This window comes from Sprattus sprattus (genome assembly GCF_963457725.1).
Source record: "Sprattus sprattus genome assembly, chromosome: 19".
Taxonomy (NCBI): Eukaryota; Metazoa; Chordata; class Actinopteri; order Clupeiformes; family Clupeidae; genus Sprattus; species Sprattus sprattus.
The window spans coordinates 24,385,137-24,399,104 of NC_137917.1; the positions used below are offsets into that span (position 1 = coordinate 24,385,137).

Below are 13,968 nucleotides of genomic sequence, written 5' to 3' on the forward strand. Positions count from 1 at the left end.
ATGGAGTCGAATAAAATAGTTTTAAGAATTTGTACCCAAGACAAAATCATTTTTTGACTACTGTGCAGATGGGGAAATGTTGACATTTTTTTCTCGATAAATTGGAAGAACACGTTACTGGATTCAAATCTGGCAAGAAACATTTGTCTGGATGCATCATGGTAACATCGGATTCAAAGTTGGTTTGTGGATTGCCATATCTGACATGTTTGTTCCCCCCTTTTTTTTTTTTTTTACTGTCTGCTTATTAGTTTTCATTTAAGTTTTGTTGAATGCTGTTTGGAAACCTACTGTTAGAGCATACGGCTTTATTTACTTCTTTCATGAATGCTAAAATTATTTTATGAGAGAAGTTTATTTTCCTGAGGAATATTTGTAAAAAAAAAAAATGGCTGAACTGTTGTTTGTTGTCTTTCACAATAAAACTTAGATTAAATGTAACAATTTGCCCTTTTTGAGCGTTAAGTGAGATTTGCAAACACTACCTCAGTTTTCATCTCTTGGTAGTCTCTGAACCATGGGATAGGAACCATGATGTCTATGATGGGAACAACAGCTGTACATTGTATTTTGTGTACCCGGGACCGATAGGCCGACGCACTTAAATACAGGAAGTAATTCAGCCTTCGTTTTCTCCTCTCGTGCAAGAATGGCTGCCCGCAAAGAATCGACGGCTGCTGCTGTGGCTGCTTCACCATCTAGTACTTTGGACACGATGGTAAAGTTGATCCAAATTGAAGGACTGGTAAGTAAGCTTCTATATCATACTTTGTGTGCCTTATGTGAACCAAACTACCCTTGGCGCCTCTGTTTAGAAGGACCTGGTGTTTTTTTTTTAGCTTGCTAGCAACTCATGCTAGGAGGAGTGCGTGAGCATAATGGGCATCGTTGAAACATGCCACCGGGGACATATGAGACTGACCGTACTGGGTTAGCCAGCTTACTGTTCTATTGTCTATTATAAGGTAACGTTAATATTATTGGCTGTTTGCAGATGGATGGATGTGCATCGCCAATGCTATATGATGTCTCTGGCTAACGTAACAAGCAGATTGATGGCTAACGTAACGAGCAGATTGATGGCTAACGTTATTGAGCTATGTAGCGTCACCACAGATGTGAACCAAGTCATGCTCTCATCACTTTCAACACGATGTGAGGTTAACTGTAACAGTGTGTTATAGAGGCGATGTTGTGTATTTAGTTTGCCTCTCAAATAGAAAAGTACATGGTTTCATTCCAATAAGATGCCAATTGGAGATTAGAGCGGGGGCAAATAAGCGACGACAATAGAACATAATCTTCAGTCTAGATGAGTTGATTAGACTTAAGAAACAGAATATCTTACTAAATGCTACAAGTATAGAAGTGTTGCAGTCGCTGCCTATTATTGTAGACAGCAGTTCGAACAACTGATCTTTAAAATATGATGGACAGAATATTTTGGGGTTTTAAATGGCTAAAACATGATGCCCTTTATTCATTACAAGATAAATAATACACTATAATAGTTATCCATGTATTTATCTTAGTACTTTTTCTTTATGCCCTGCCTTGAGTGTTTCAAACTTAGCTTCGCTTACTTTACTTTGTCATGCATCATGCAAATCCTCCTGTTGCCAGAAGAGGGCAATGTTGTTCCAGGCAGGACCCCTCCAACACATCCATAACCATAACATCAGATTTAACCAATTAAATGCATGATTGACCGTCCACGTTAGAAAACTAGGCAGAACAAGTCAACTCCCTTTTGCCATTCAAAGTGTACATAACAACAAACCGAACTAAATGCATTTGCTTATTATCTTTCATGAAGTGAATTTCTTTCACTGGAGAGATCACTTAGGGGAAAGGGGTATGGTAGGCAGCTAGAATAAGTATTTTGCTGTTTTTCTTCTAAATAAATAGGAATAATTTAGCAATTTATTTTTATTAAAGGATGTCTAACTTCATTTTGAGCTGTCACCATTTGCAGGCAGAAGCCCTCTGAGGAAACCTGATGGTAAATAATTCACCTAGCTTTATTGAAAGATGTTGCCTGAGCATTGCATCAGTCAGCTGTTGATAGGGCGCTTTAAAGATGCCCTACAAACATAGTTCACACGCATTGTAAAACGCATCGCCAGTTTGCAAAATGAAAGAGTTAGAAAAATCCTTTGAAGCCATAATGATGTCTGATTGAAAGCTCAGCATGTAGAATCCTGCACTTCTGGGTGCTTGGTTTGTGGGAGGCTACGGAGAGAGAAGCCTGTTGAAGGGAGAGGTTTTAACGGTTTTGGAAGAGGTGAGAGGAGAGGGCAGATGCTCTGCATGTAAAGAATTTAAATCTGCCCCTTAATGGGACGGAGATGGATAATAGAGAGTAGCATTAAGTGCTAAAAAGGTTCTAGAGGGCCAGAACTCGGTCTGACTGATTCACACAGTTCTGTGTCTCCTCCACATAGCTGCCAGATCTAGAGGAGAGGTAGTAGCTCCTATTTGTGGTGGTACTGCAGGTACACCTGCACTTGGGTTTGGAGACTGTGTCGGTGGGCTCTTCCTTATGAGAATTATAGCATTGGGTGTTCTGAGGGGGGTGGGTCGATTCAAAATTCAAGCCAGTGTGTTGCATCTTTGTGTGTGGCGCAGACTCAAAGGAGGGTGAAATTGGACCGGCTGTGTGTCTTCAGAGGACAAAGCCAGGACAGGTGTTGGACAGGGCTAGGTAGTCTGGTCTGCAAATGGCTTGTTTGGCACCCAAGTTTTTCATTACAGCCCAAGCAGACCCCCCCTCCCCACCCCCACCCTGTGCAACAAATCACTTGTTGTAAATGAGGGCATTCAGACACACAGCGCATGGTTGGAAATCAGAGATGAAGAAGCCTGATCTCCACCAATCATTCACCTGATTCAGATGATGGATCACAGGGGTCGTCTGATTCAGCTGATGGATCACAGGGGTCGTCTGATTCAGCTGATGGATCACATGAAAAAAAAACGTAGCTCTTGTGCTCTCATGGAAGGCAGAAGACGTGTCGTACTGGAAATACACAAACCCTTTTATTATAGCCACTAGATCAGTCAAAAAATGGATTTGTGCTCAAACATTCCTCCCACCTTGGTTAATATTGTATTAACACTCATCCCTGTTTCCATTGCAGTGGTGTGATCAGTGCGATGGCTCTCTTAAAGGAAGCGTTAGCATTAGCTTTACCTTGTATAGGGTTTTGCCCAGCCATCCAGTTTTGGACACGAGGGAGCTTTGCCCTTGCTTTGGCCAGGCTGCACCAGCCCCTTCCTCCTTTGATATTTTATAGGGCAGGGAGCATGAAGCAGGTGCAGAGCCAGCATTGTGAATGATTGAAGATGCCAGGGCCTTTGAAAAAACTCCTGCAGCGCAGAGCCTTACCCAAAGATGAAAGATTGGCAGAGCAACTTTGTGTTGACAGAAGTAGGGTGTCTTCTGTTATCGTGAAACTTCTTCCTCAACCCTTCACCCCCCCTTACCCTAACCCTGAGATGCGCACACACACTCACACACTCACACACTCACACACTCTCACACTCACACACTCACACACTCACACACTCACACACTCACACACACCCTCACACACACGCACCCACGCACGCATACACACACATGTATGGAGGGTGGGAAGGAGAGAGAGAGGGAGGGAGAGAGAGAACCTTAAAGGAAAAAGAGTAGCCTTTGAAGAGCACCTTTCATCCAGCGGCTGTTGTGCTCAGTATTCCTGACCTGTCCTTGGTAGAGTGGTAGAGTCAACTGTTAAGGCGGAGCAAGCAAGGCCTTCTGTCAGCTCTGATTTGCTTTTTTTCTATCCCGTACTTCTCACTCAGAAGTCTCCTCCTTCTACGGATGAACAAATGGCTCCAGTTAGGCGACCTTGACCCCTTACGGTGGCGTTTGTCATACCTTTGCCGTTATCAGAGGCGGAATGGTTGCCGGCTGCTTCGGCTATCTCTTTGTGCCACCGCACGGGCCAGTGTTGTTTCGAGGTTGGTGTTTTTTCTGAAGGAAAAACTACACCCGACATCCATAAAACATTAGTTCTAACACAAGCCACCGCGAGTAATCACAGCAATGCTCCGTGCTTATAACGCTGCCTGACACCCTGAGGCTGGGCTTACAAGTGGCCCCGTGTCAGAACCCGCCTCTGCGTGGAAGCCTCTCGTTTTCGCATGCGGCATTGCGTTGCTCTTATCGCCGTAATGTATTCTCTGCCTGCCTTATTGTTTTTGTGTGTGTGCCTTTTAAGCGTTGTCTGCTTGGCACGCCTTTCTTTATCTCGTTCACTCCTACATCTTCATTTGTTATGGGCCTGGGACATCTGTGATGTGCCTTATGAATAAGCGCAGCTTCTCCGATTTGGTGTGTGTGTGTGTGTGTGTGTGTGTCTCAATCAGGGGGGGTGTGTGTGTGTGTGTGTGTCTCAATCAGGGGGGGTGTGTGTGTGCACGCGTTTGCGTGTGCGCACATCTAGCAGAGGTGTGTAGTGACTTAAGTGCAGGCTGTGTAGTTTAGCTTTGAAACACATCGGCGCCTGATTGCACGTCTCAGAATGTATTATAGTGTAGGAAAGTGGTTGTGGGAGTTGACCGAGCCGCTGGCGCATTCGTGTGAGGAGCAGGGTATAGTAGGGGTAGGAGGCTGGATGTTTTAAAAGCAGCATTCAAATCCTTTTTCCGAAGCCTCTCCTGTTGTCAGGAGGCATAATGAGGCACTTAAGGATCGTTTTGCCTCCATTAACCCCGGGGCGTAGCGTCCACAGACCTAGCCTCGCCTAATCGCTACAGAACTTCACGAGTGCGAGAGGGTTGCCATGGCGCTCGGGCCATTTTAGTCTCGGGTGTCATTTTGAAGGATAGAAGTGACCCTCCTCCTCCTTCCCTATCCCTTGCAAAGTTGTAATACAATTGGTGCTTATCTGGCCTCTCTTTCTAATTTTCACACTCTCTCTGTCTGTCACTACTCTCTGTCGCTGTCTATCTCCGCTACCCACCCACCCCCCCTTCCCCCCCCCATTATACACACTACTGACCTTTTCCAATGCTTTGTTCCCTGTGCGTGCTGCCTCTGCCTCCCAGGTGGTACTGAAGATCATCAAGCACTACCAGGAGGAGGGCCAGGGGAGCGAGGTAGTGCAGGGCGTGCTCCTGGGCCTGGTGGTGGAGGACCGGCTGGAGATCACCAACTGCTTCCCCTTCCCCCAGCACACCGAGGACGATGCCGACTTCGACGAAGGTACAAGCCACACCGCAGGCCACGTCGTACATCCACAAAAAAACGAACGTGTATTCAGACACACAGATTGGGTGTCATGCAGACGCATAGAAAGGGTCTCACGCAGACCTATGCCAACTCTGCAGAATGACACATAGATTGGGTGATCGATAGATAGATAGATAGATAGATGGATACTTTATTGATCCCGAGGGTGCCATGCATACGCATAGATAGGGTCTCATGCAGACGCATTGATAGGGTGTCATGCAGACACATGGCAGCTCTGCGGAATGGAAAAAAAAAAAAAATTCTGACAGTGGTATGGTTTTACTTGACTGCCTTAAGAGCGAAAATGCATAATGCAAAATGAATAGTTCGACTGAGAAAGTTCCACTCGGCTTTTATATTCAGGCAGTTGGTTTCTCTAAGCCACTTCATCCAGGCAGTATTTTTCTTTTTTTTTTAGTATTCTGTCGCTTAATATATACATCACCAGCTTTGCAGCACTGAAACATGATCTGTACCCAGCTTCAGTCAGCAAATGTTCTCTAATACCGTGACTCGTAGTGTGTCTGTTCTATGAACACATGGATTACTCCAAACGTTTTCTGGAACCGAGAAAACGGTCTGTCCTGGAGTGGGTTCTTAAAGGTTCCGTGGAACACCTTTTTGAAAAGATATGTTCCATTGTTGTCTTTTGGGGACAGGTATGGGAAAATCTTTAAGAGAAAGAGTTTCTGCTATATTGTGTTTTTTTTCAAGGTGGGTTGTTAAATCAATGTTTTTCTTTTTTAATCAAGGCGGTTTATTCAGACGTTTTTATTTATTTTCATGCGTTTCATCAGTGTTACGGCATCTTCAAAGCCCACAGAACACGTGTACTATAGACCTGTTTACCTTCATAAACACAAGGCCTGTAATGGGATCACGGAAATCAATCTATGCAAACTACAAACAGTATTATGTGTCCTTTGAATCTTAGTCACTTTCAATATCTTCTTTCTGTGTGATCATTCTGAGATTCCCAAACTGGTGTCTCTAGCCTCAAATATCTAAGGTAGATTGGTTTGTTATGATTTGAAATCCCATTTCAGGGTCATAGGATTTAGGAAGGTGAAGAGCCTTATCTGAAGGAACACCACTAGCTCCAGTCTTAAAAATGGGGAAGTTGCAACAGTCTTACCCAACCGTCAAAGCTAACTTGATAAATATGCATTTCCAGAGATGTGAATCAGATTATGATTACATTTGAATTCTAATGTTGAAAGTCTGTCAGGATTTGAACAAGCGCAAACGCATTTATGTTCCTTGTCAATATGGTTGGGGTCTCATCTGTGTGCTCAATCAGGGAAGTTGTGTGATTGTGTGATTCTTCTTCTGCCTTTTTTGTTCCTCCCATCCAGAATTAATGGCGGATGAGACGGCAGCTTTGTTGCACTCTCATTACATTCAGCCAAACCAAGCAATCATGTGCTCCGTCGTCCCACGCTCCCGCTCAAATTGATCAGGACTCCCCGTTTTCACATTCAAAGCAAACATCAGAAAAAAAGGATTAGGCTATGAAATAATCACACGCACACAGACACACTCACAGAAACACACACACATACTCACACCGTGCACAAAAGAAAATGAAAATGGGGCAATTTTGTCGGGTGCGTCAGCCATCGCCTAATAGGTAGAGGCGCAAATAAAGGAATAAATATTGACTCATTAGGGGTTTTTTTTTTTTTTCAATAATGATTTTCCGTTGCCTGTCTCCTCGGACACCTGTGGTGATGCAAGATAGCACACTTCCCCAAATAGCCCTGACGGACCGCACCAAAGAGCCATGGTCTGTGTGTAATGGAATGCCCCGCAGGAACTTATCAGATAGGGTGTGGGCGGGCTGGCGTGGTGGTGGTGGCGGCTGGTGGCGGGGGCGGACGGACGGTCGGTCGGTCTTCTGAGGCGCTCCTTTGAAATGGCAGCGCTGATGTGCTGCTGGTCTTCTGTCAGCCTGGTGTCAGGGGTCAGTCCCCAGCCCCCTGGTTCCCCTGGATCCGCTCCAGCGAGGGCTCCGCCTGTTGTTAGAGGCTGCTTGTTAGCGCTCGGCTGATCGACAGTCCAGCGCCGGGCGAGACTCCAGCTTCGCTAATGAGCAGCAACCCTTAAAAGAAATGGCAGGGAAAGAAAAGGAGAGGACGCTAAAGTGCAAGTTGATGACATGCTTGAAAGGATGCTGGCATGTCCTGTCTCCTTGTGGCCTTCTGTGTATGATCACGACTGCCTTGCCTAAAGCGCTCTGATTGCACAGAAAGAGGACACAGCCTGACACTTGGCCTTCAGCAGAGAATGTAAAGGCTGTGTTTGACCAGGCAAAAAGACGTCAAGCGTTTCAGCAGCTGTTTGACCCGTGGCCCTGCAGGGCCTGGGCATTTGTTAATGCCTACCGCTGTTGAGCCAAGGCTTGCTAGATGTGTGCCCCTCGCTTTTCCACTTTGTCTGGCTCGTTTTTTTCTTTTTTCTATTTTGCTCTCTTCTCTCCATCCCTTTTCATTTTCAAGTGGCGTAGCAGCAGCAGCAGCAGCAGCAGCAGCAGCCTCCTTTCAATTCACACTTTCCTGCCTGGTTAGAGAAGGGCGAGAGAAATCAGTTCAGCCGAAGCAGAAATGTTACATCCATCCTGCGTTTATGATGAGCTTCCTGTTTTAATGGGACGAGGCTGCTTGTGCTCCCCCTCTCAACAGGTGATGGGTTGATCTAGTTGTGCCCTCAAAATGGAGGGAAAGGGAAAACCAATATGTAGAAGAGGGGAGATAATTGCTTGTTAGATAAACGACAAGCATGCAAAACCTTTTAAATTGTTGTGCCAGCCAAGGGAACTTGGTCACCAAGGTAGAGGTCTGGTCAGAACGAGATATGGGGAGACTCGCGCCAAGAATTATGGAGGTGAGTGATGTTTGGGATCGAAACTATTTGCTGAGCAAGTGCGTGCACACAACTACGGCAAGGCTGTGACCTGTTGAGAATGCGTACAAGCCCGGAGCCTCCAGAAACTTCGATTGGCTCCAAAATGGACTGGACACGGTTAAGAAATGTTCGTCCAGACTCCAGGCCCTTTCGTCCTGTCGCAGGTGTGGGGGATTTTTTTTCAACCCCTCAGGTGAGTTCCCCGTCATCGATTCAGCAGGGCCCTGCTGCCACGGTGGCTGCCAACCCGAGTGCAGTGCTTAAAGATTAGGCCACAATGTGGTTCCCCGATAAGCTTATCTGCTCCGCAGCCTACTTCGCCAGGAATCGGGCATATGCTTGCGATTTCTAACACCTCTTTATGGGGCTTATTAAAATGCACGGCTGGCAAGAACCAGCCTCCTCCATCTCGTTGACTTGGAAGAATCAAGGCTTGAGCAGCGGATTTATGGCCTTTCTTCGTATTTATTTTTTTAAATAGAATGTTCAGGAAAGTGGGATTGCTGTGGTAAGGCTAGAGCAATTTAGGTCATCCAAGGGGTAAACAGGCACCTCAGCGCCTGCCATATTGGTTTAAAAAGGAAAGAATTCTCAAACGTGTGTGTGTGTGTGTGTGTGTACACTTCAAGGATGAGTTAATCAGTCGAGATTCACAATCCATTTACCCCCAAAGGCTCATGGGAGATTGTCTGGCGCTGTGGTGCTGGCCGTGCTCCCATCTTTTACTTAAAGAGCTTGATTTATTAATGCTCCGTGATGCCTCCACTGAATACGTCCTGTCCAAGATTTTAGTGGATTGCCTTGCACCCTCTCCGCGTCGCTAAAGGCACAATTAATCTGGATTCGGACAAAAGTGCCGCGTTTCAGTCACGAGAGTGGCTTCTTACGGGAATTGCATATTCCCTGTTTTCCGATGGAGTCCGCGGACGTGCTGTATCCATCAATAGGGAGACAGGATGGTGGATTGCTGGGAGGGTGTCTCATTAAATCACAATGGAGGTGACTTGAAGGGACCTGCTGTACAGTCGCTGCATACGCAAATATCACGGCGCTCTAATTTTGATTTAATCAGAACGGGGCACCAGGGTTGGGCGGTGACGTGTCCAATTTAAATTCTGATCCTTCGCATGGGCCTCGTAATCGATCAAGCTCATTAAAGAAATAATGTAAAAAAAAGTGATTTAAGAACAGTATGGTAATGAGGTCAAGCTTGTACCATTTTCTTTGCTAATTTTTCGATTCCATGTCTAGTTAACGTTGTCGTAACAGTTTACTCATTCTTCATAATAACACTTTAGAAAGTGTTTCCCACTTTGACACTGACAATGGGCTCTAACTGGGAATAGTTTTGAAGGTGTTCTCCCTCTTTTTTGACATGGGACCTGTATCTTGCTTTCAACATCTGGCAGGAACATCTAATCTTGACACAGTTTGACAGCATTCCATTGATGATTTAATATGTCGTGTTAAATTGATCAAGTTTAAACCACCAAAGTATAATAATTTCCCAATGACAATTTAACAGTCTAAATATTTTCATAACATGCATTAATGCCTGTTGGACCTGAACCAAACTAATGATGAATGGCTTCCATCACAGTCATTGGCTCAAGAGACACACATTCCAGTGTTTCCCCTAGGTTTACAGCTTAGGGGGGGGAGGGTGGCGGCGGCAGGGGCGCGGCACGCCGCGGCGCACGGGCACAAACACTTAAATGAATTATGATGTTCATGTGTTTCTTTTAATGACAGCAGTCAATATAACATCTTACAGTAACAGTATGCAACAATTATACTTCAGGATTAGGGGTTAGGATAAGCAGTTTTACTTAAAAAATAAGTATAATTTTACATGTTTTATGGTAAAGGTTTTTTAAAAAAAAAAATTATACTTGAGCTTCCAGGGGGGGCGGGCGGGGCCGTTGGGGGGGCGGGGCGCCACCCTAATATCATTGTAGGGGAAACACTGCATTCAACAGCACACCCACAAATGTATGTGTTTCTTTCACCTGTCCTTCAAAGGCCTCCCCTTACTCAAGTGCTCTATGAGTGCAAACATGCAAATAATAATTCTGCTCAACGCCTCGCTTTGATGTTGCGCCATTTGCATCATTATCTCACATCCTTTCAAATTACGGCCCGGGAAATTAGGGAAATTTGATTCAAAGTGAGTATCTAGGACCGTTTCCAAAACTTTGGCGCAAATCGTTCCTAGTTTTGGTGTCTCACCAACCACCTCCAAGCTATTGTTACTCTATGGAAGAAACCTTTGCGATGTATCTGAAATCGCTATGTCATTTCAAGTCCTTTTGTGTTTTTATGATGGATGTGTACCTTTTGTCTAGCTATTAAACCAACCAATTAATGGCACAATATTGGACTTTACAATGATTAAGCTGTTTTATTGTAGTCTTAATAGAACCGACCTAATTATATATGCAGTGGTCTAACAGTCGATTTTATATGATTGTGCTGTCTGTCTGAAGCAGGCGTACACAATTACCTCAGACCAACACCATGAGACTGTTCCCTGGAGATACCGCCGGACCATTTCCCTGGTTTATGTAATGCAACCTCCCAGCCCTTCCATCCCACACCTCCAATTTTTATTAGTATTGAGCTAGCTGCTCCTGCTCCTATTCTGCAGTGTACAGCCACGCCATTGTTTTATTCATTCCTGTCCCTCATTTGTAGTCTTACCCTTCCCAGAGACGAGGAGCAGAATGCACCACAGCCCTGTGCTGCGCTGCTGCCAGTAACGCAGGTGGAAGGGAGGGACTGGGCTGCACCGTTGCGCATTCCCAAATTGATAACGGCTAATGCTGGTTTGCTGGGCTTTGCTATCCACCCAGGAGCCTGTGTTTTGCAGCCTTCGGAGAGGGACCACTGCGGGTAATGGAACATAAACAGTTGTTGAACGACACAGGGATACGTCTCTGCCACATTCTTATTCAATGGAACTCCCTTGGTTCTTTTTCGGAGATACTCCTAGTCCACTGAGATTCCCAATGGGGTTGAGTTTGACGTGTGATTAGCCACATGTTGGCAGAGGCTTAGCTCAGTAGGCTGTTTGACACATGCCTGGGGTTTATGGGGAAAAAAAGCAGGAGAAATGTAAGTGAAGGAAAGAAAAATGGGCCGAACAGACTGCCATCTCAACATATGCGCTGAACACATTTCCCCGCCTTGGCCCCATCTGACAGATGCATGGGCCACCCAGAAAATAAATGGTAAACTCCACCAACCCGGTCTGTTTTTGGCCATTTCCGAGCGGCGGCGATGGCTAATGTCTTTCCCCCCACCAGCCGCATAATGGGATCGGCAGGCCCCGGCTTGTTTCAGAGTTCCACCGGGCATGGAGGATTAGCTGCAATTAATCTTAGTTAAGAGAGCACCGCATTCGTCTGACAAACACACTCGGCCAAGGGAATGCTCGTGTACCAGCTGCTGCTTAGGCAGACGGCAGAGGGAGAAGCGGAGTCGCTCTCCCTGGCCTCTGGATAGCCTGTGCGCTAATGGGAGTAGTGTGGGGAGGCGGGCGGGAGGGCGGGCGGGCACTGGAGAGGATAGATGCACATTGCCCTGTGTGCTTGGGGGACGTGGTGCATCACTCTTCCATTTCGTCACCGTCTGTGCGTCTCTTCCCCGCCCTGCCCCTTATTTTTTACTGCGCCTGTCTTTGCATTGTCTTCCACACTTTTCCAGCAGGCTGTCCTGGGAAAACTTGCCTCCATCACCACTCTGTGGGGGTGAAGAGAATGGGAGATAGGATGAGATGGAGGTCCGCAAGGGAGTGTGCTCGATTTTATTTTTTTTCCCCCCTTTCCATTGATGTCTAGACTGCTGAATGTGCAATGAGCTTGTAATTTATGCCTGGCCGGTGCCGTGCAGTCAGAGTGATCATGGTATGGCTGTGTAAACATGGGCGTTCATGAGGGGGAATGCAGACTCGAGTCTCAGGAGGACCGTCACTTCTCACTTTCGGAAGCTCCAAGAATCCTTTTGGTAAATGTCAGGTCCTCCGATTGAATGCTGCCTTTCTTCTTTCAAAAAAAATCTCTGCTGTGTCTCACAGTAAGGAAGATACGCAAGATGAAACGGAGGATGTGGTGCTTCACTGTCATGGTCAAGATTTCAGAGGTGGAATTTTTTGATTACCTTAAGCTAAATAGACCCCATAAATCATAGCGGCATGTAATCAACAATAATAGAAAAGGCAAACCATTTCCTTTTGCCACCCGATAAGCCATTACCATTGACATTGGCACCCTGTAAGTCCTTTTACCCAAGGGTTTAGGGCCTCGACAAGTGTGTTCTTGATTCAGCTTAGTGGCTAATACTACCCCATAATAATCAAGAGTTGTCCTCTGTTATACCCCTGCTAGTAAGTCAGCCACACAGCACCATTTACGACGGCTGCACAACAACAGCTATTTCAATAAACCGCAGATCAGTGCGCTAACATGGCCTCTACTGCTGCCGTTTGTTTGAATTCGTCATCAAGGGATAGCAATTGCTGACATTTGAGAGCAAGGTAATCGGTAATAAAACGTTATTTTTTAAAATGCCATGGTCAAAGGTGTCTGCACCCCTGGCACCTTTTTTATAAAAGTTAGTTTAGTGTTTCAGAGCGACTCATATTTCTCTGTGAATTAGAACACGAATCATCAGGCAGAAAATAACATTTAAGAGTTTAGCCGCTCGGTTATTGATGAATAAAACAGTCCATTAAATTCGAACTAATGTGCTCTTGTTTGAGGCAGATCAACCCATATTGTAGGTTGCATGCATGTCTATCTAAATCGCCATGATTAAAATTCCCCTTCCGTAATGCTGTGTTAATGCACCGATCTTGGTTGCCATCAGCTTTATTATCACTCAATGATATTATCTGACACCACAATGTCCTCAATGGTAGATACAGGCATGTTTGTGGTAGATACAGGTATGTTCTCCATGTCTCATTTTATTTCTTTCAAGAGGGCTGCGTTACTTCTCATGTAGTACAGTAAGACAGTCATCTCTCAGCCAGTCGAGTCACTACACCTAGTCATTTCTTTGTATTGACACTGCGTAGGTTGCACTCCTGCGGCGGTAGCTGCCGACATGAGCCTTGAATCGGAGCCTGTGAGCGACGGTGTTTGCTAACATGAGCCCACAAAATGAACTATCAGATCAAAGGCTACTTCGATCCACCCCTGGTAGGCAGTCGATCGAGATGGCACAGTTAAGATGTCCTATTCATGTGAAGTGTTGGAAACAAAGATGGCTTTTTTAGAGAATATTGAGCAATTCGAGGGGTCGTTTATTTTTGGTACACTGCAAAAAATGCTTTTCTAACCTAGTGTTATTACTCTTATATTGAGATGAAAAATCTAGTTGGTCTTGTTTCTAGCTAAATTGTACTTACCTTGTGCTTTCTTGGTAAGGTTATTTTTACCTATTTCAAGCAAATATTACTTATTTTAAGCAAATTTGGCTTGTTAAGATTTCTTAACGCACTGGCAGCCAAATTTGCTTGTTTTAAGCAAAATCCTGCTTAAATATGTAATTATTTGTCTTAAATCTAGAGGGGCATTTTTTGCAGTGTACAAACACAACTACTGTGGTCATTTGCAGCAGTGGGAACTAGTGAGGGCAGTTGGAGGAATGTAAGAATGATGTGCCTGTTAAACGTACGCCATCATTCCCGTACGCCACATTTTGAGTCGGCTTGTTTCATATTATTGCTAGTCCTAATTTGGATGGAAGCAAGAAAGATACTTTTCTGTGGCATGCTTTTGAAAAAT

General features: G+C 45.2%; 1 protein-coding gene across 2 annotated transcripts in view; it reads left to right on the top strand.

Annotated features, from left to right (window-relative positions):
- The first annotated feature begins 618 nt into the window (after positions 1 to 618).
- The window catches only part of LOC308381043 (eukaryotic translation initiation factor 3 subunit H), a 36,628-nt gene continuing 23,278 nt past the window's right edge, over positions 619 to 13,968 (top strand). For both annotated transcript variants that reach the window (XM_080858541.1, XM_080858542.1), the window contains exons 1-2: positions 619 to 745; positions 5,089 to 5,245. In XM_080858541.1, coding sequence (XP_080714667.1) covers positions 650 to 745; positions 5,089 to 5,245 — 253 coding nt within the window. In that variant the 5' untranslated portion in view covers positions 619 to 649. The remainder of the gene's footprint in view (positions 746 to 5,088; positions 5,246 to 13,968) is intronic.